The following is a 21,253-nucleotide window of genomic DNA, read 5'->3' on the forward strand; positions in this document are numbered from 1 at the left end:
CAAGTGATCTGTGGTGTTCATGTGATTAAATGTAATAGATGTGATCTAAAAACAAAGAAACATTTTTCTACCAGTTACTTTAGGAAAAGTACCTTACCGGTTCCAAAATTAGCCGGATTGATTTTTTTTGTTCCGGTTTGTAGCCCTATATTTATCTGTGTCCAAATGACAATGACAAACATCAGTGTCAACTGTCATTAAATGATAGTGTCAAAAATAAACAAAATGTCACTGTTGATAAACAAGGAGGCGTAAAGAAATAATTTGTAAATTAAAAATATACTATTGTTTTAATACAACAAATAGTTGTTGTAACCAAAAAAATCAAGATGATGAACCAATATATTAAGGAGTTAGAACAGGTAAAACATTGTTTTCAGCTTTCTAGCTTGCATTTTAATGAAATTTTAATGATGAATAAAATAATTTCTACCACGGTTTTAGGATCCGTTCGATCCAGATGAATTTGTTGAGAGAATGGTACGTCGCAGTATGCAAGAAAGTCGTCTTCAGGACGATCAATTTGATCCAGAGATGATACATGATATTTTTACACAAGCTATCCAGGATTTGAAAGTTAGTAATGTCTTACTTAGTGCAATTAATTGAAATGAGTAGGAGTAGGTAGTTTTTGTGACAGCTCCTCCTGGGAAGTTTTACCACCATGCTTATTTCGGCCGCTAAACAGCATTTTTGCAATGCTGTTTCCCGGCCTGAAGGGAGGGGTTGCCAGTGTAATTACACAACACATGAGGCTTAACACCTATGCCTCACGTTGATGGTCACAGGGCAACACGTTTCAAGATGTGTTTCTTGTGTGCTCTCCAAAGAGTTGTTCTGTTTGTAGGTAATGGTTTCCCATTTTCCATCAGGTTGGCTATCTGCTTAGTCCATCAATAATTATATCATCTATAAAAACAAAAAAAAAACAGCTAATCCAACACTACAGGTCAAAGAATTTAAATAGTAGTGCAATCCTAAGGTTACGTACAATGGAAGGTTCCGGCCAACCAAGTACGGAGACAAGCCCAGAGAGAGAAGAAAGAAGAAGAATCATAATGTTAAACTGGGAACAGCAAGCATTTCTTAAATATAAAACAGTGTGGATTTAACATATGCTAGACTTACCCTTACTTTATCTTAAACTTATATTATTTTTAGGTCCGTACGTAAAATTTGTTTGGTAAGATCAGTTGTGTTGTTTTGTGAAAGATAAAATGATCTCTTTTAATGACACACAGATTAAGAATGTCAAGTATGAAAAGAAGTCAGACATTATAAAATATAAAAAGAAGGCTTATTACTGTCGGACTTCTTTCCATATTTTATAATGTCTGACTTCTTTTTTCTTTTTTTTTATATTAGCTAATCCGACACTTCTGATCAATTAAAGTTAAACCGGGAACAGCAAGCATTTCTAAATTTCTTGGATATAAAATAATGGGAATTTAGCATATGCTAGATTTACCCTTACTTTATCTTAAACTTATATTATGTTTAGGTCCCTTCCCTTAAAACTTGTTCAACCTTCCATAAGCCTTTTTTGAATCCCATTTAAAATTGAATAAGTAATTAACATTGGTCCGGTTAGTACAGTGGTGTTGTTTTGTGACAGATAAAATGATCTCTTTTAATGACCCACAGATTACAATTACTATATTAAGATTGTCAAGTATGAAAAGAAGTCAGACATTATATAATATGAAAAGAAGGCTTATTACTGTCGGACTTCTTTAAACAGGCTTTCTAATAGTAGGGAGGGATCAACATGGTAATAAAATTTATTGCACATTTTCATTGCCTTCTTCTTCTGCTCCTGTCTCCATGCTTGGTTGGTTGGAACTGTCCATTGTAAGTACAGTTCTAATCGCCTATGCAAGCTTGTAATAAATTACCTTGTTTTAGGTTCTTCAAGAGAGGCAAGAAAGAAAGTGTGCTAGATTAGAACAAGCAGTGCAGGAAGAAGAAAAGTCATATGTAACAAAGCTTGCAGAGATTATGGAACAACATTCTGTAAGTACTGATTTCTTTTTCTTAGCTTTTTTTTTTTTTTTTTTTTATTCTATTTTTTTTAAGGTTTTTTAGGGCTTTTATAGGTTACCTATATGTCACACACAATATGAATCCTAAATAAACATAAATCTTAAACTACAACAATTTGAGAGAATCACCAACGAATCTATAAAACATCCTAAGGTTGCCTGGCAGAGATCGCTACTTAGCAATAAGGCCGCCTTTTGTATCCTGCTTCATTCTTCATGTGTTTGTTCTTTTTTTGTCTTGTTTGTTTGCTTGAGTGGTGTACAAATAAAGAGTATAAATAAAATAAAATAAATAAATTGTTTGACATCCAAATAAAGGAAATAAGATATACAAAGACAATTAGCATAAAAATCTAATTTGATTGCTTGTAACATACCTTTCAGCTATCTATCTTGTTTTTTAATACAACTTGCATAGACTAATGAAGGGGGATATAATTTAAATTATTTACTTACATACATACAAACTGAATGATTATAAGTTTATCTAATTTCAATCAAAATTATTCTAGTATATCCTTTCGGCGCTTTCCTTTCCACAAAAATTAACTTACTGTCTTTCATTTCAGCATTGTGTAAATGTCTTCAGTTCACTTGATGAGAGAATGTCACGTTGTGGCGGTCGCGCTTTAGACGTTGGGGAGAAACTAGGAGCTGCAAGAGCTCCCAGAGCAAGGGCTGCAGCTGCCAGGGACCTCCTGTCGCATCTAGCCAACTTTCTTAGCCCCGGGCCTGTTGTTTCTGACTTATTCAATGATCCCAATAAGGTAATTAACTTAGTTTTTAACCACATTTGGAAAAATAGCTAATCCCTATCCCTACTAATATTATAAATGCCAATGTAAGTTTGTTTGTTACGCTTTCACGCAAAAACTAGTTAACTGATCCTCATGAAACTTTGTACACATATTCTTGGAGCTCAGTTCCTTTGGGAGAGGGGATGAAAGTTTTTGGTGATTTGACACCATAACTCCGACAAAATTTAACCAATTAAAATAATTATTTTTATACTATAGAGGTAATAATATGTGTTTAATTTTTCCCAAACTTTGTGTGGATCTGATGAATGTGGTTGGAGATAGAGGACAGAACTCCTCAGCGGACAGCAGCAAACCCCTCATTTAAGGCTTAGCGATACTGAATACTTTAAATTTTTTTAGAACTATAACTAAATTTAATGCCATATCAAAAAACAAAATCAAACGCAGACGAAGTCGCGGGCAAAAGCTAGTAAATATAATAAATTTTAATGCTACTTAGTCTGTTAGAAAAATAATAATAATAATATGATAAAAAAATGTACCATGTTGTGAGGGCATTCCAGAATACAGTTGTCACCGCCCCTTCCTCTATCCGTGGGTGTCACATACGAGGCAACTAAAGGAATATAACAGAGAATGGGCAGCAGCAAGCTTTATGTTTAACTACTATCATCTACTGCAATCACTAACCCATCTGCCCAGTGTGGCAATTATAGGCAAACTCTTCCGTTGGGAGAGGCCTTTGGTCCAGCAGTAGACTGCTGGTGGTTATACTAGTCCCCTATAAATTTAAACACTAACGAATTCTTGTTTAAAGTCCTAGTCTCATAATAACCTATTGACATAGCCAACCATGATAATAATTCCCAACCAATACTAGTTGTGACCACAAACATTAACAGCACTTTCTTGGCTGGGAGTTGCTTAGCTGTGTGAATGTGCACTTTATGTTTTGCTACTACGAGTACAATATGCAATGCTTATATGTATATTAATGGGGGTAAAATATATAGTATTTGACTTTTTCCTTTAGCTAAATGAAGCAGCAGATGTTATACAAAAGTTATTCACAATCGCTCAAGAATTACCTCCTGATAAATTTGAGGTTGCCAAGAAGAAAATAGAGGCTAAATATGACGAAATCGAAAGGAATCTTATTGAAGAGTTTGTTAGGGCTCAAAATCAGGGCAATGTGGCCAAAATGAAGGACATAGCCACAATTATGACAAATTTTAAGGGATATTCCCAGTGTGTTGATGCCTATATTGAGACTAGTCAAATGGTAAGTTGTATCAAATAAATAAATAATAAATAAATATACTACGACAATACACACATCGACATCTAGCGCCAAAGTAAGCGTAGCTTGTGTTACGGGTACTGAGATAGCTGATGAATATTTTTTTATGAATATAATACACATAAATACTTATAATATACAGATAAACACCCAGACACTACACAACATTGATGTTCATCACACAAACATTTTCCAGTTGTGGGAATCGAACCCACGACCTTGGACTCAGAAAGCAGGGTCGCTGCCCACTATGCCAACTGGCCGTCAAATAAACGATGTCTATGGCCAGCTCTCTTATCTCTATAATATAAAAATTATTAGTTTAAAACACCTGTAGGTTTTCCGAGTATGGAGACTTGAGTCAATTTTTATATTATTTATTTAATAAAGGAAGAATAGTGATGTTTTTACGGGTGGATATATTATGGATTCCTAGAAGAACTAGGGTTACCGACATATCTCAAAAGTCGCAATAAGCTGAAGTAGCAATGGGCAGGTCGGAGAACCGATGGACGTTGGGTTCCCAAAGTGTACGAGTGGCGACCCCGCACCGGTAAACGTTGGTTGACCCCCAACGAGGTGGATAGACGACTTCAAACGAGTCGCTGGGAGCCGCCGGAAACAAGCGGCCCAATATCATGGATTTTGGAACTCCTACAAAATACCTATGTCATTAGACGTCATTCGGTTGAAAAGATTATAATGATGATGATATTATCAAATGGTGCCAATTAGTCTATTGTACACAAATCTCTGAAATATCTTAACTAAAGTGGTAAAATAGTGCTTATTTAGTTTGTTGCAAAGCTGCCAAGCTAGCCAAGTGTTCTTCGGCCTCACTTTTTGGGAGGCCGAGTTCGATCTCCGGCACATTCCGAATTTAATAATAAGAATAAATATTACTTCTATCGTTTTAACGGTAAAAGAAAACATCGTGAGGAAAATCGAAAGAGTTCTCCACAATGTTCAAAGGCGTGTGAAGTCTTGCCCAGCGTGGTGGAAACCCTTTTTATTCTGAGGGGAGACCCGTGCCCTCTAGTGGGCCAGTAATTAGTTTATAATGCTGATAATGACAGCAGAATTTCTGATAATAGTTTTTATTTGCTTGAAAGTAGTTTTTAATTTTAATGTTTTTTCTAAATTACCCTGGACTCCAATGAGTATACAATTAGCTCCAATGAGTATTTAAATATTATAGTACCTAATTTTTGTGCAGGGTACATGATGAAAATATTTTATATATAGGTAGGTATAGTATCTTAGACGTTTCGGTTTTTTATGCCACCCCTCTAGATTTAGAATATTTTTCATACTGTTTTTAATAATTTTCACATTGTATAAAAGAGAGTAATAAAAGAGAACAAAGGTACAAGTCATTTAAATTTGTGTTACAAAGGCGGATAAAGTTACTAATATATTCAAAGGATATGTTACTAATATATTCTTTAAACCTTTCAGAACACCTTACTTGGCAAGGATATATTTTCAGCCGTGCTTCCTCTTTGCAAGAAGAATTACACAGTCATCAGTAGCGTGTTCCCAAACCCAGATCAGGTGATCAGCAAGTTTGTGCTGAACATCTTCCACCTTAAGTTGCAGAAGTATATCCAAACCAAACTGGCTGATAAAAATGACATGGACAAGTATTTGCGCAACTTGTATGACATGTATATTAGGTAAATAAACTTAATTTTAAATTTAATCTAAATAAGAATTTAAAGTAGCTATAGGTAGTAGAATTATGAATAATGCCGAATCTCAATAAGTAAGTTATGGATAATCCTACTTTAATATTAATGATAAAAAAGCTTGGGTATGAATTAGTCCAACGACATCTAAATATTAATCGGCTGTGTAATGGCAATGACAAAAGAAACTCTCCTAGCTGTTTCAAGTTAACGAATGTAGTTATTATCGTCACATTCCAAAAATGGAAACTTATACACATGAGAGCTTTGTAAGTGCCTAGGATAACCTAATAATGATATAATAAAAGGAATAAGTTTTATTAAATTTAGTCGGATTTGAGTCGTTATCTTTTTTTTGTTGTATTCAATGTTATTTGTATTTTAGTATCACATAATGTGGAATATATACATCATATTAAGGGATATAAAATGATTAAAAAAAACACATTTGTAGCACTCAAAAAGTCTGCGATGAGCTAGTAGCCGCAAATCTAGTATCAGCTGATGGAAACACGGCGACTGGGGATCTCCGCAGAGAGGCTCTTGTTAATGGTGCAATGGCGGGAGCAACAGACGGATACGCATCTTTGGAGATTCGGCGTTTGAAAGCGGTCCTCTCTAACGCTCTCAACGTTTATTATAACGAGAAACAGCATGTTAAGAAGCAAATCCAGGGTGGAGGGTAAGTTGTTGTAGACCTTATCGCAGTCATAACGCGCCATCCGACCAGACGTGGGTCGGATACGTCTGGTGTCATATAACAATTGGCCTTGTGAGATGGTGAATAGTATAATGATATAACCCCAGGATTAATAGTGGTAGGTGGAGCTTTTTGGAGCAGAACTAGTCCGGGGAATTGATACAGTCATGGTTATTTCTGCCGCCCAGCAACCTTGCTGTGTTGCGGTCTGAATGGTGTGGTTGCCGGTGTATTTACAGGCATATGGATCTTAACACCGAAGCCTTTGGTTAATGGAATTAGGCTGGCACTTTATTTGACGTGTTTCTTGCACTTCGCCAGGCCAGACCATCTTCTTGGTCCGTCAATTATTAATGTTTTAGTAGTAATAATTTTTCTTCTAATAAGTAATTCTCAGGGGCGTTGAACCTTTTTTAAAAAATGTTGCATAACGTTGGGATATTTTTTTCAGAGAGACATAATTTTTTTAAGACAAACCCACACATAACTATAAATAAGCCTCGTTTTTAAATTAGGACCTATAGCTTTAGTTTAAAATTGATACCTGGATGGATGGAAAGCTTTTATGAACATTTGAAGTGTATATTCATAGTACAATTTAAATCAAAATGCTCTGATATGCATGTTATGATTCTATCTTATTTGATCTTGATATAGATTTACATAAAGAGCAACTACTTAGTTTCATGCCGGCTTCTTCTCGGTAAGATCAGTCTTCCGTACCGGTGGTACAGTCACTACAAACAGACCGACTTGACGTTTTAGGACTTGCTGGTCAAGTTGTATTCAATATAATAGAAACTCCAAAATAAAGTTAGACACAAGAAGTATTTAATAAATAATTCTTATATTATTTTATTGTGTCATCAACATATTCATTTTATAAACGAAAAAGAAATATTTTAGTTTTCAAGAGCTACGCCGAGATCTACAAGCAGTTATTGGTACCCGAGCAAACATCAATATTGCTCAAATTGAGAATTACGGCGGTGAAACCTTTCTCAGTGAACCACTGGTTGTGAAGATGCTCAACGACGCAAAGACATCTTTTACCAGGTGTAAAACTGTGAGTACTTAACACTAACATCTGATTTCTAGAATAGGGATTAATTATTTTAGATTAAGAATAGTAGAGACCTTAGTTTTTATGATCAAAGAAATATAAACAAAGTCGCAAAGCAATACGATATAAACAAAATCGTAGCATATGGGAATCCTGACAAAAAGACCTACGTCCAGCTGTAGATGTTCATCGATTGAGATGATGTCAGTGGCGTACATAGAGGGTATACACAGGGTATAAAGATGATATAAAATGAAGAAAATCCCCAGTACGAGTTATAAATACTTAAGGGTAGGCATTTTTTCCAACGCCTATCCTTAAGTTTTTTATAACTCGTACTGGAGATTTTCTTCATTTTATATCATCTGCATACCCTGTGCATACCCTCTATGCACGCCCCTAGATGATGTCGATCTACTTTCCCCATTTCTGGGCATTTGCCATATGATTGAAACATACAAAAAGTGAAACGAGCGAGCTGAGCTAATAAGTTGTGATTACTTTAGTGTATGGTCTGGTTGCAGTACATAAATCGATATCGTGCTATTATTATAAAGTCATTTGTACTAAAGTGCCCGTGGTACTGAGATGACTGATGTTTTTTTTTATGAATAATATTCATAAATACTTAGAATATACATATAAACACCCAGACCCTTAAAAACGTGTTCATCACACAAATGCTTCTTGGGTATGTAGTTGCTATTAGAGCATTGCTTTAAAGAAGCTGTTATGAAGATATCTATCTGTATCTGTAAAAACCTCCGTTTTTAATCGCCTTTATTCAAGTTGTAGACTTATTAGGTAAAGAATAGGTAAAGAATCTTTCCCCGGGACCCGATGCCACGCAAAACGTGTTGATTTTACGAAATTAGGTCGTAGAGAGTTCCAGAACACGAAAAAGCATTACGAGGTCGAACCACCCTTACCTGCCAGGTGTCGTTGGTGTCCATTTTTTTTTTAAGTATCCTTATATTATTTTCGTGCAGCTATGTACCCCGAACGAGTTACACGGTACGACGATAGCATTACTGGACGCGCTGATACAAAACTTGCTCATAGAACACGTGGACTACGCGCTCGACTTAGGCCTGCAATCCATCCCCATCGCTGAGAACAAGTCGCCACCTCAGATTTACTTCTTCGATATAGTGAACCTTGCTAACAAAATAGTGAGGATGTTTGGAGAGCATTTTCAGGAATCGGTGTTGCCTTGTTTAAGGTAAAAATATTTTGTTTTTTTAATTATTTTGATTCCTAAAAGTCTTGAACGTCGTCTTATAGTAGTCTGTTTATCTGTGTATTGCAGTATGTATTTCGGAGTGTGTTGAGGTACTTTTCCATCTTGTCCCCTCTTCACCATTTTAACATCGCACCTCAAGACATTAGACGGGCTTAAATCCTTAGTAATTAACAACTATAGCACTTGCACAAAGCGGTTTAAGTGTTCCCCACATTGAAACTCGATTTGGTAAGATTGTGGCCAAGCTCGACTGTAAATCGAATATTAAAAATAACTCTCCATCAAGCTGGAATTAAAAAAAATGATTTTTAATAGTATATTCACAAGTGTGTGTGCAGTGCTAAAAATTCATCTTTCCGCACGATATACAACAACAAAAAGTACCATTTATTGAGCAACTTTTTGAAAATAAAATGTGCAGTATGGTGATGGCAGATCAGAAATACCTTATTTTCCCGCGGGTTTTGTATGAGGCGGAGAAAGGCCTTTTTGTTGCTACTACCAAATCGTCTGCCAGAAATGGTGATCATGGGAAAACCCTCCCGTTGGAAGACGCCCTTAGTCCAGAAGTGGTCAGCTATAGGTTGTTGATGTGTTAAATAAATAAACGTAGTCATCTGTACCTACTCGTCAGGTAACATGTCTGGATACAGATACTACGTTTCGGCATAACTCATTCACAATAAACCCAACCGACCTACATTAGCACTGTCAACAGACACACCGACGCTGATTTAATCTGTGGCCATAACTGTTTTTTGTTTCTCGAACTCAATAAATAAATCATTTAACAGTAAACAAGGCGAATGCATCCAGCGAAAGAACACTATAATGGAGCAATTGGAGAACAAACTGGATGCAGGATTGGAACGCGCGATATCCGCTATAGTGGGATGGGTAAAGCTCCATCTCCAGACTGAGCAGAAGAAAACTGACTTCAAACCCGAAGGCGATATTGACACTTTGGCATCCTCCGTAAGTTAGCATTCTAGAATAAAATTTATACAAGATACCATATTTTCTAGAATAATATTAACAGGGCAACGCTTTGCATGGCATGAAACGAATACATCCTACAAACTGTCATCTTATTTGCATCAACCTAAGGCGTAGTTGTTAAGCTTATCCTTACTTATATTGTAAATGTGAAAGTGTGTGTTTGTTCGTTAGTTTGTTTGTCCTTCCAGCACGCCCTAACCAAGCAACCAATAAACTTGATTCTTTAGAGTTAATTACAAGGACGGAGAACAACCTAGGCTACTATTTATTTGTTCCAGCAGAACAAACGGTTCCAATGGATTTGTAAAAAAAATGTAATAAAACACGGACAAAGAACGCGGGCAACAGCTACCTTTATCGTTTTTAATATCGTTTTCAGGTTCTCCTTTCTTTTGCACAGACGAAACAATTATTTAGAACCGTTTTCTGTATTTAAATTGAATTACTCGCGATGGTGTATAAAATGGTGTATTTATTACTGATGTATTTTTTACATTGTTTTAATGGATATTTGCTTTCCGATAGGCGTGTGTAGCAGTTGTGTCCTACTTAAACTCGGTGATGGACAAAATCCACGCAGAACTGGAAGGGGACAACCTACACGCAGTGTCTTTAGAGCTAGCAGTCAGACTGCACCGTGTCATATACGACCACCTGCAGAACTTCCAGTTTAATTCTGCGGGTAAGAATTCATTATCTTAGAAAACCTTATATACTTTAACTTATACCTTCTTAAAAGTTCTCAAAACTTCTCTACTTGTACTTATGTACGTGACTTTGTACTTATGTTAAACCACTGGCGAAGATTTTACTGTCAGGAAATTCGACTTGCCCTTTATCTTGCCTGACTGATTGTGACATGACAACTGATTATCACAACAATTGATTGTCATTATGCATGATAATCAGTTGTTGCAATCGATCATGTCTTTTTATTTCGAAATTGTACGTAAAAATGTAACAAATTTTAAAAAGAAAATGGACTGTAACAATATTAATATGAGAAGTAAAAATAAACTTGTTGTTAACTAGGCTGAATAAAATTAGTAATTCATTTAAGGGTAATTGTATATCTTTTTATAAGAAATTACCAGATAAAATCCTTGAGATGTCTCTCAACAAAACGTAAACGTAAGCTTATAGAAAAATCTTATTATAATATTAAGGATTTTGGTATGATAAAAAAGCTTGGGTATTAATTATCGCTCTTACGTCATAGCTCTACATTAACTAGACTGTGAGATGGTGATAACAAATAAAAACCTGGCTAAGTTTGTTGTGGGCTCTTCTTAGACCAGGGCGCGTTTAGAACACTCGTAGCTTTAGTTTTAAGTTAACGAATGCAGTTATCACCATCACTAAAATTAGTGTAACGTGTTAAATGTATGACACTTCATAAGTGCCTTTAATAAGGTCTACATGAATAAAACATTTTTGAATTTGAATTTGAATTTGATCGGCAGGTGCAATGATAGCGATATGCGACGTGAAGGAATACCGTTCGGCGGTGTGCGGGCGGGGACCGCGCGCCGCGCCCGAGCCCGCACACGCACTTTTCGACACCCTGCACGCACTGTGCAACTTGCTACTCGTCAAACCTGAGAACTTGCATCAGGTCTGCGAAGGAGAGACGCTGGTATGTAAACTTAATTACTTCTTAATTGTGTTATTTCAGACACAATCTTTCCGGTACTTTTTAGGATAAAATAGGTCTTAAAAATAAATAAATCACTCATCAAGGGAGACAACCTCTTCTTATTTCATTTGATATTTTTTTAACGCAGTTCTTTTTGTTTAATTTTAAAACTCATTTTACACTAAAAAATTATGAAAAGATTGTTAACATAATAGGACAAGCGAGTATATATTGTTTATCATCAACTAGCTGTTGACCGAGTTCGTGGTCTGTGCTTATTACGGCGTTTTACAAATCCCGTGGAAACCCTATGTTACTCTCCGTCCTTTTAACTAACTATGCCAAAAACCAAGTTGATTGGTGGCTTAGTTTGAGCGTGAAGAAAGGACAAACAAACACACACAAATTTATAATATTAGTAAGGATAGTCTATAACGTTCCACGGACTATAGTCTCCTTCCAAGGGGAGGTCAAACGATAAAAAAGCTTGGGTGTGAGCAAATGCTCTAACCAGGTTGCTTCTTAAATATTTTCAAATGACAATGTGAGATGGTGATATCAAAAAGAAAACCCGGTTAAGTTTGTTGTGGGCTTCTTCTTAGACCAGGGTGCGTTTGGAACCCTCGGTAGTTTTAGTTTTTAGTTTACGAATGTAGTTATCGCCATCACTGATCACTGATATGTACACATTTTGTATATAATCAACGCATCAGAAGTGCCATATATGTGCCTATTTGAATAAAGAAATATTTGACTTTCGTGGTTAGTGAGGATGTGTGTTGTCGTAGCATATTTATTTATTAAATATTGACATTTCGCCTACATCGTATATACAGAATTACAAAAGTATTAATGTTACTTTAAATTTTATCCACAGATATCATCAAATCCCAATAGCCGAGTATTTGGATTTGAGCATTTATTTTTAGTGGAGTGCCGTAATGCATAAAAATTGTAAAAGCTCGGAATCCGGGGCCAGTCAATGAATCTTTATAAAAACTGTTGGATTGCATTATTAAACGCTCAAATAAAAAAGTTAAAAAAAAAAAATTGTCGATCTTGATTACAACAATTTATAACAACAATATACTGAAGAATAAGAGTGACCGGAGGAAAAAAAATGTTTACAATAAAGGTTTCAATTGTATACCTCATAAATTATATTTGCATGGTAACTTTTATGTTAATTTATTAATATTTATAAATAAATAATGATTTACAAAAAAAAATAGTATCAACTCATATTTCTACATTATTGTTCATTATTGTCGTTGTCATCGTCATCGATCTCATTGATGTGGTCTCATTGGTGAAGGATTAGTATAGCTGTTACAATTGCATTCTAAGCAAGCTACAGTGCAATTTAATCCACTTTTCCTGCACCCACAAGATGCTCCGCATCCTATTTTGCATGTGCAAAAAATCTTTTTTAGCAAGGCTTCTGGAGCGGGTAGTTGCGTTATTGTTTGCTCAGTATTCCGCATTCATTTCCAACCCCATTCTTGGTGATATTTCTCTTCCGAGCCATGTTTGAATTTGCAGATATACTCTTTTGAAGTGTTGAAAAGCGGCAACTGCAGTAGATGGCAAAGACGGTAGTTTAACGCAGTTATTCTTGGCAGTTGCTTTCGAAAAGAGTTATATCTTAAAATATTTAAATATTTTTCCCTTCATTTCATTCGCTTCTTTTCCACATAAAAAACATCTACTTTTCCAATCAAAGTCAGTTGAAGTAGCCGTTCGAAGCTTCTCTTAGGTGGAGAATATGATGATGTGAGCTTTCCTTTTTTTAAATGAGCATTTATACATCCTTTATTGATGTACTTTTTCTACATACTGAATGCACATATTCGCGATTATTTAAATACTGAGACAACCCATCCGCTCTTTCTGTAGAAGCAGCTTTTAGCGTTGATATTCCTCAAGGTAGTCCTTTAAAATTTCTCCTAGTTCGTAGCTAAATTGAGAACTAGATCCGACTTTGTCGCAAATTAGGCAATCATAACTTTTATTATTATCGCTATTCGATGGTTCACTCATTTTGATAAAGAGGCTGTAACAACAAATATTAGTAATGTTAATAACTTTTTATATAATGATTAATAATTAATGTTATTGAATTTTACTATAACATTATAAATTCCAGCATCGATTTATTAAAAAATAAACGATTAAGTATTCGAACTTGTACTTATAAGCAAGTAATATAAATAAAAAAGAAATACTTACTATCAATGCCACTATTTTCAAAGTTTTTAAAACACAATTATGTTCATTAATTAACTATTATCCCATGAACTGCACAATAATAAATATACATAAGTTGCAAATAATGAAAAATCAGAAATATTTTCTCTCAAAACGCACAAAAATAGCTACGTATTTAGCCTAGGTAGATGCTACGTATACTAATATTTTAGGGACCGCGTCAACAATGTCCAACAGCTGCTGATGTCCCTTCTATAATTTCCCCACCCCTACCCTTAATACCTGCAGTCCCTTGAGGCCCAAGGACAAGTTCTTAATAATTTTCCTTTTCAAAATATAACTTTAAAATGATGAAAATTAAAGAAAACTCCGAAAAAATAATTTTGTTTTTTTATTAATAACTAAAAAATTAAGATCGGGAAAAATATTTTTTTAACATTTTTCTATATGCTGTTAAAAACACATTTCAAAAATTTATATGAAGATTCATTGACTGGCCCTGGATTCCGAGGTATAAATCTAACGGCGCTCCACTATTTAGGATTTCAAATAAGCGTTAACAGCATATGCGAACTAACAAACAAATATACACATTTTCAAAGTAGCCGGGTGTTCTTTTTGTTATCATCAAAGGGGCTGATGAACATTTTTATGAATTATATTCATAAATACTTAACATATATAGATAAACAGCTAGACACTGAAAAACATTCATGTTCTTCATTCACACAAACCTTTTCCAGCTGTGGGAATCGAACCCACAGCCTCAGAAAGCAGGGTCGCTGCCTACTAAGCCAATCGATGGCTTAAAATTTGTAAACAAACAGTTAACTGAGACACTATTCGATTTTTTTTAACAAATACTTTTCCACATATCTACACCGTTATCAGAGCCCACTTAGAATGTCATTTTCATGTAGGTACACACTGCTGGCATTATAGAAATTTACTTTAATCCATTGAGTAATAATGTTCTAAGTACTAGAAAAGTCATACCCAGCGGTATCAATGAACACGACCATGGTTACGTAGAATGAGAGCTATGTATAAAAAGAGATTATTTTTTTGGTTTGCAATGATGCTAGGCTATCCGTTTTAGAAAGAATTATCCTAGAATGCGATTTTGAAAAAAAATCAAAACGGGCGGACTGTAGGTAAGCCAAAAAATTCATTGCTTTTTTTGGAGACGAAGATTGACTTTAAAAAAAAAAACACATTTAAGTACTAAGCATTCGTTTTTAAATAATGAAGTATTCGCGTCCCTTATAGAAACGACCATACCAATTAGTTGACATAATAGGTGCGAGGGATCTTGATAGCTTTCCTGGCAGAGTCAATTTCGAATCTATAAGTTATAATTGTTTTCTGGTCTGGTCTGGTTCTCTGGAGGTTATGACCGTGGCTTGATACCACCCTACCCACAAAGACGTGTAATAGCATTTCGGTACGATGCCGCGCAGAAATCGATTAGGGCCTGGGTTTAATATAACGACAATACCCCTACCAGTTTATTCTTCTATCATCTAAGATTGCATCGCTTACCGCCAGGTAAGATTGCAGTAACTTGTAGTTGATTATAAAAAGGAGCGACTTCCGTCCGCGCAGACTTTGCTCCAGTCTAAACATAGGTTTATTAATGGGAGAGTTTGGATGTTTGAATGTTAGTTACTCCTTAACGCCTGAACTGAATTTATTATGGAAATAGTTTAAGATTTGAATAAACACATAGGTGACATATTACCCCATTTAACTATAACCGAATTTCACGTAAATGAACTATAGTCTACGTCTTTAAAACTACGCATGAAATTTTTATTCTCCAATTTTTTTGTTACTCTTACTACTTATTTTTTTTATGACTCTACAATGACGTTGTCTTGATCAGAACACTAAGCAAGTTGATTGTTAATATGTTTATTCGATTTTCTCGAATTATTTATATTTTCAATACATATGCAGGTTTTCTAATATTCGTAGGTCTTAGTGGCGGAAAGAATAACTAAAGAATCAAGTTATGTAGCTTTATCATGGCTAAAACCTATGAAATATTTTGTTTTGGCAGGGTTTGGAGTCTGTCCTGCCAAAACACTCTTAGTTTAATAAACATTTTTATGTTTTGTTTACAACGTTTGACATAAATTCTCTAGGTCACAGTTATTTTTTAGCTAAAAAATGTTGTGTCATGAAAGTTATCTGTGTCACGTAGATCACGTTTATAGACTGTTTTATTTATACGTTAAGTGGAATTTTCCAATTTGCTCATAAATCCATACGTCTTATTAACTTCACATGTAAGTTTTTACAATGTTATCAAGTATCAAATAGTGGTGTACACATGATGCAGATAAATATGCATGCATGTCGTGGATATTCAATACCTTATTTTTCGACTTGGCAAGACGTATGTGACGTATGTAAGATGGTAGAAAAATAGATCCAGGTAAGTAGAAAATAGAGTATGTACTTACATAAATATACTTTAATAAATAAATATACTTTTTACGACAATACACACATCGCCATCTAGCCCCAGAGTAAGCTGGATCTATTTATCTACCATCTTACCTCCATGATAAAATATTTAAAACCTTTAGACTTTTTAAAGACCAGCCGTACAACTGTGCGTTAGGGTGCCGCATCGTTAGTATTTTTCGTTATTGGTAGCGTACGGCGTACTAACATGCTTACTGCAGCTAAACAGCATTACAGCGGGTTTGAAGGCCACACAAGGTGTTTGGTCCGTCAATTATTACTGTAAAAAAGAGCACGTGCGGTGCCGTACTGTTGCAATGAGGCCTTACCGGCGATAACTTTACTGTCCAACGCAGCACCGAAGAAAATAAGCACCTCTACGACGTCGCAACCCTTAGGCTCTTTCCTACCTTGTCTCGTCGGTTACTTTTTGTGGCTTACCATGGTTTTACATGGTTACGTACAACGCCGAAAGACACCGCAACGTATCGAATGTGGACCGGCCGTAACGTATAAAGAAAACGATGGTTTTAATGTAAATGGGCATTAATACTGCTGCTGCTAGAATGTAATTCTATGCACCAATTCTCTATGGAGTAATTTCTACATACGGGACCGTCATTTCTTAGTCACAAATTGTCCAATATTTGGTAGGTCGGCAGTTCGAGTGCAGTCCAGCACCTACTGCAACAGAAGTCCATCCAAAGTTCATGTTGCAGTCCGTAGCATACACCTATAGATGCATTATATTGTTGTTTTTAGGAATATGTTAATTAATTAGAGACGATGAAATTAAAATATGTAATTTAATTTTTATTTCCAGGCGGAGTTGGATCATTCAATCTTACACAACTTCATCCAACTGCGGTCGGACTACAAGAGTCATAAGTTATCAAGCTTTCTCAAGGGCCTGTCATAATTTATTGTGAACACATTACGTTGTATTTATAGCCCTAATTTATATTATCCAAGTGATATATTGTTGCTTTATATTGTTTCAACATTATTTATTAAACACAATTACTAATTGACTCATTTGTTTTTTTCTTTTATTTTTTGTATTTGAACATCTCTATATAAGTAACTACATAAGTGTAGTTAAACGTGACATTTTCAGTTTTTGTTTAACAGGACTTATAATAGGTAGGCAATTATGCATGCATTGCGAAATCGCAGCGTTCGAATTTCGCTTGCAACACGAAAAGCTTTGGTTCTAAAAAGTTAACAACAGCAATCTGTCAAACGATCTAGGCCGAATCGAGTTGAATAATGCTTGCAAAGTGTCGTTATCAGTACTGGTATCTATATGAAACCACTACGTCCATTCATAAGTTCTCCCCTCCACGCAGCTATTTGAATGAACGCGCGTGTGTGCGTGCGACGCGGGCGCACCTACGTCTGTGTTGGCGCACAGTAACGTTCGAGCCGGCCGGCAGGGTTGTACTCCGCTCGCGCCGCGTCCCGCGTCTAGAGTGCCATCCAAAAGAATACCCGTGCAAACAAAACACATTTTCCGTAACAGTGTTGTGACATAATTGCTAATCTGGATAATATAATCAAAATCGAGAGGTAAGCCACTTAATATGAAAGAAAGTGTGTTTATTTTCATTCAAACACGACGCCTACGCGCGTTGCTGTCGCGATTTGTGAGCAACGAAATTACATGATATAGGTTCATTCATTGGCTTGGGACTATTTATATTTTTATCGGTACGTGTGACATGAATGGGCGATTAGGGCTTTAGATGTGAGAAAGGCTGATTCACCGGTGTTTTTGATTGTAACTCGCTGCAGTCAGCTCTACTGGTTTGTTTAGTTTGGTTTGGTGTTTCAGTGTGCCGGGCGTTATCTAGGTAAGCCCGGCGGCGGCGTCCGCTCCATTCCAAGTGGTGTTTTTATCCCTAACTACCTGAGTCGAGTTGATCCCCACTCGCAACCAGCCATACCATAATGGTATCGCATGGTAAAGAGAAAAGCCAGACCACACCTATTAACGACTTGCGAATTCGTATCGATACATCTATTTTGCCCCCAATATAATATAGAGCTCTGTCTACTTTGCTGATTATCGGGAATAACGATCTATCCGTAACCTCCGATGGGTTATTGACATCGGCCATCAGTGTGACATAGATATTTTCGAAGCTATTTAGCATTTTGCAATATAACTTTTTTATAGTCCAGTATATGTGCAAGACGACTCGTGATACTTCACAGTTTTTTTATTGTTATCGCAGTCAAACACTAACTAAATAATAAATAAGTAAATATACTACGACAATACACACATCGCCATCTAGCTCTAAAGTAAGCGTAGCTTGTGTTATGGGTACTAAGGTGACATGAATATTTTTATGAATAATATACAAAAATACTTATTATATAAAAATAATACACGTCTCAGGTTGATAGACACAGGGCGGCACGTTGCATGCCCTGATGCCGAAATGTCGTTCTGTTTATAGACAATGGTTTTCCATTTACCACCAGGTGGACTACCTACTGCGGTGATAGCCCAGTGTGTAGGACTTCGATTTCGGGAGACCGAGCGAATTCCAGCACGCACCTTTAGCTTTTCCAAGCTCTTGAAATATCTGCGTTATAAGCAATTAAAATATCACTTGCTTCAATGTTGAAGGAAAACATCGTGAGGAAACCTCCATGAGAGTTCTCCATAATGTTCTCAATGGTGTTGGAGTCCACCAATCCTCACTTAACTTCTACTCACTCCGGGAAGAGACCCGTGCCTTGTAGTGTTCCGGTAATAGGTTGGTTTGATGATGGAGATAGGTATCTCTAATAGCGACGTAATGTAAATAATGTTTAAGGAAATTATGCTATCATTTGATTTGCATTATAATTAAATGAGACAGTAAAGATCGCATTTTGACAGGTTTCTAGACTCTATATAAGTACACTGACTACCGGTGTACGTAAGTAGAATTATGTTATAAAATCGAATAGTAACTTCTTTCACGATTCCTATGAGGTCCTAGTACCTAGGTCCATCTGGTGTTATGGTATACGTAGATGCTTACTAATGTTGAAGCGAAGAAGCGGTGATAGCTTAGTGGCAAGAGTTTCGGGGTGACTGAATGCGATCCCCGGCACGCCTTCTAACTTTTCGGAGCTATTTGCGGGGCGAGTGCAGAAACATGCATGCTTGGGTTCCCCATAACATTCGCAAAGTTTATACGTAACACCATCAATCCTACGGCTTAAACCTATCTCATTTAGAGGAGATCCGTGCCATGTAGTGGTCTGATAATGCGTTGATGATGATGATTTTATCTTAATCCCTATCGCTACCCTACTACTTAATATTATAAATGTGAATGTAAGTTTGTTTGTTACGCTTTCACACAAAAACTACTTAAACCATTCTCATGAAACTTTGTACACATATTCTTGGAAGTGTAAGAAGTAATATAGGATACTTTTATCCCGACATTAAGCTCGGTTTCTTGGGGGGTGGGGTTGAAAGTTTTTGATGATTTTACGCCATAACTCCGAAAAATTATAACCTATTTAAATAATTATTTTAGTATTATAGAGGTTATAATGTGTGATTAATTTTGGTTGGAAAATTAATGGTGGTTGGAAATAGAGGACAGAACTCCTCAGCCGACAGCAGCAAACCCCTCATTTAAGGCTTAGCGATACTGAATACTTTTATTTTTTTTAGAACGGCAACTAAACTTAATACCACATCAAAAAACAAAATCAAACGCAGACGACAGGAACAGCTAGTTTTATAATAAGGCATTGTCGACAGTCATTCTTACATTAAAGGTTTAAAGGTACGCTGATATAATGTGTGTACTAACATCATCGTAACTAACTACGTAGGCAAAAGACGCGCTCTTATCTTTTATCTAACATGATATCATTTCGGTATCACTGTTTAAAAGCTGACACAAACACAATTATACATGTTGTAATAGGAGCAGGGATTCCCGTGAGGCAATGCATTTTTTTTACTGAAATAAAAGAAAACGGTACTATATACTATTTTTTTAATATTATATGTATCTAAGGTTATACATAGGCTTGTGTTTCACCGGATAGTGTAGATGTTGTCTTACCATTTTAGGCCTTTTCGCCTAGAAAAAGCTTAAGACGATATCCCTGCCGCGGTTTTGTGTGGTGTAGTTAAGTGGGAGGTCTCAGGTTTACTTATTTATTAAGTAAATATTAAGGTAGTGTATAATTTCTATATTTTCTCTGGTCTGATCTTGTGGCTGCAGCCGTCGCTAGTTACCATTCTACCGATAAAGACGTACTAACCGATTTAGCGTTCCGGTACGATATCGCGTAGAAACCGATTAGGGGTATGTGTTTAATATAACTGCCGCACAACAGGTTAGCCCGTTATCATTTTAAATTTCATCATCACTTGCGACCAGGTGATATTGCAGTCAAGGGCTAACTTAGTTTGGAATAAGTAGAAGCCTATAAATAATAAATAGAGTTCGGAAGCGCATTCCAAACTCTAGTCATTATCGTTATCAACCCATTACCGGTCTGTTAAAGTGCATTGGTCTCCTCTCAGACTCATTCTGAGAGGAGACCCATGCAGTACATTAATCACATTGGCCAAGCGCAGATTGGTTGATTTTACACGCCAACGCGAACTTTATGTAGAAGAAGTCTCAGGCATGCAAGTTGCTTGACGATGTTTTCGTTCACCAAAGCAAGTTAAGTACCTATATTTAATAGGCGTGAACAAAGAATGGCTAAAATATTGTATTTATTTACAAACAATTCCAATTCATGTATTAACAAAAACGTATACTATTCATATTCGAAGCGAGATTGTTATTTATTTTCAAAAAACAAAACTGCAAAATCTAGCGATCCGCCATGACAGGTGAAACGTCGAATTCAAAATTATGACGACACGTCTATATAAATCCAATTTTTTACCGCTTGAACTTCGAAAATCAAAATCTCTGCGTGTATAAGTATTATTTGATTTCAGAATCAGTTGCTAAGATTTTTTTTTTAGCAATGGAAATGGAACAAGTAGTTACTAAAGCTCTTATTTGGCTATAAAATCACGAGTGCGACCATGACACCCGGCGTGCGTTTTTGCTGGAGATATTTTTTTAAAATATAATTTGCAATTTAAAGAAAAAAGA

The 21,253-nt window shown here is 35.9% G+C and overlaps 2 protein-coding genes across 3 annotated transcripts in view; both read left to right on the forward strand.

Moving 5' to 3' along the window:
* Nucleotides 1–232: 232 nt before the first annotated feature.
* LOC120632278 (exocyst complex component 5) lies at nucleotides 233–17,143 on the forward strand. The gene is made up of 13 exons (XM_039902103.1): nucleotides 233–362; nucleotides 445–576; nucleotides 1,906–2,013; nucleotides 2,612–2,809; nucleotides 3,837–4,085; nucleotides 5,562–5,779; nucleotides 6,246–6,473; nucleotides 7,398–7,557; nucleotides 8,544–8,776; nucleotides 9,592–9,772; nucleotides 10,322–10,478; nucleotides 11,260–11,432; nucleotides 16,936–17,143. Exons 1-13 carry the CDS (start codon nucleotides 330–332, stop codon nucleotides 17,029–17,031), a joined length of 2,166 nt encoding a protein of 721 aa, XP_039758037.1. The 5' UTR covers nucleotides 233–329; the 3' UTR covers nucleotides 17,032–17,143.
* A 400-nt stretch (nucleotides 17,144–17,543) lies between these two features.
* The window catches only part of LOC120631916 (ETS-like protein pointed), a 196,359-nt gene continuing 192,649 nt past the window's right edge, over nucleotides 17,544–21,253 (forward strand). For both annotated transcript variants that reach the window (XM_039901607.1, XM_039901608.1), the window contains exon 1: nucleotides 17,544–17,681. The gene's annotated coding sequence lies outside the window, so the exon portion shown is untranslated. The remainder of the gene's footprint in view (nucleotides 17,682–21,253) is intronic.

The sequence above is a fragment of the Pararge aegeria genome, chromosome 19 (assembly GCF_905163445.1).
Source record: "Pararge aegeria chromosome 19, ilParAegt1.1, whole genome shotgun sequence".
NCBI lineage: Eukaryota > Metazoa > Arthropoda > Insecta > Lepidoptera > Nymphalidae > Pararge > Pararge aegeria.

What these genes read in the sequence shown, in the direction of transcription:
- LOC120632278 (XM_039902103.1), top strand. Translation starts at nt 330, where the DNA reads ATGATGAACCAATATATTAAGGAGTTAGAACAG. An exon ending in ATATTAAGGAGTTAGAACAG is followed by an intron (nt 363 to 444) that starts GTAAAACATTGT and finishes CCACGGTTTTAG; the next exon opens with GATCCGTTCGATCCAGATGA. An exon ending in TCGGTGTTGCCTTGTTTAAG is followed by an intron (nt 8,777 to 9,591) that starts GTAAAAATATTT and finishes ATCATTTAACAG; the next exon opens with TAAACAAGGCGAATGCATCC.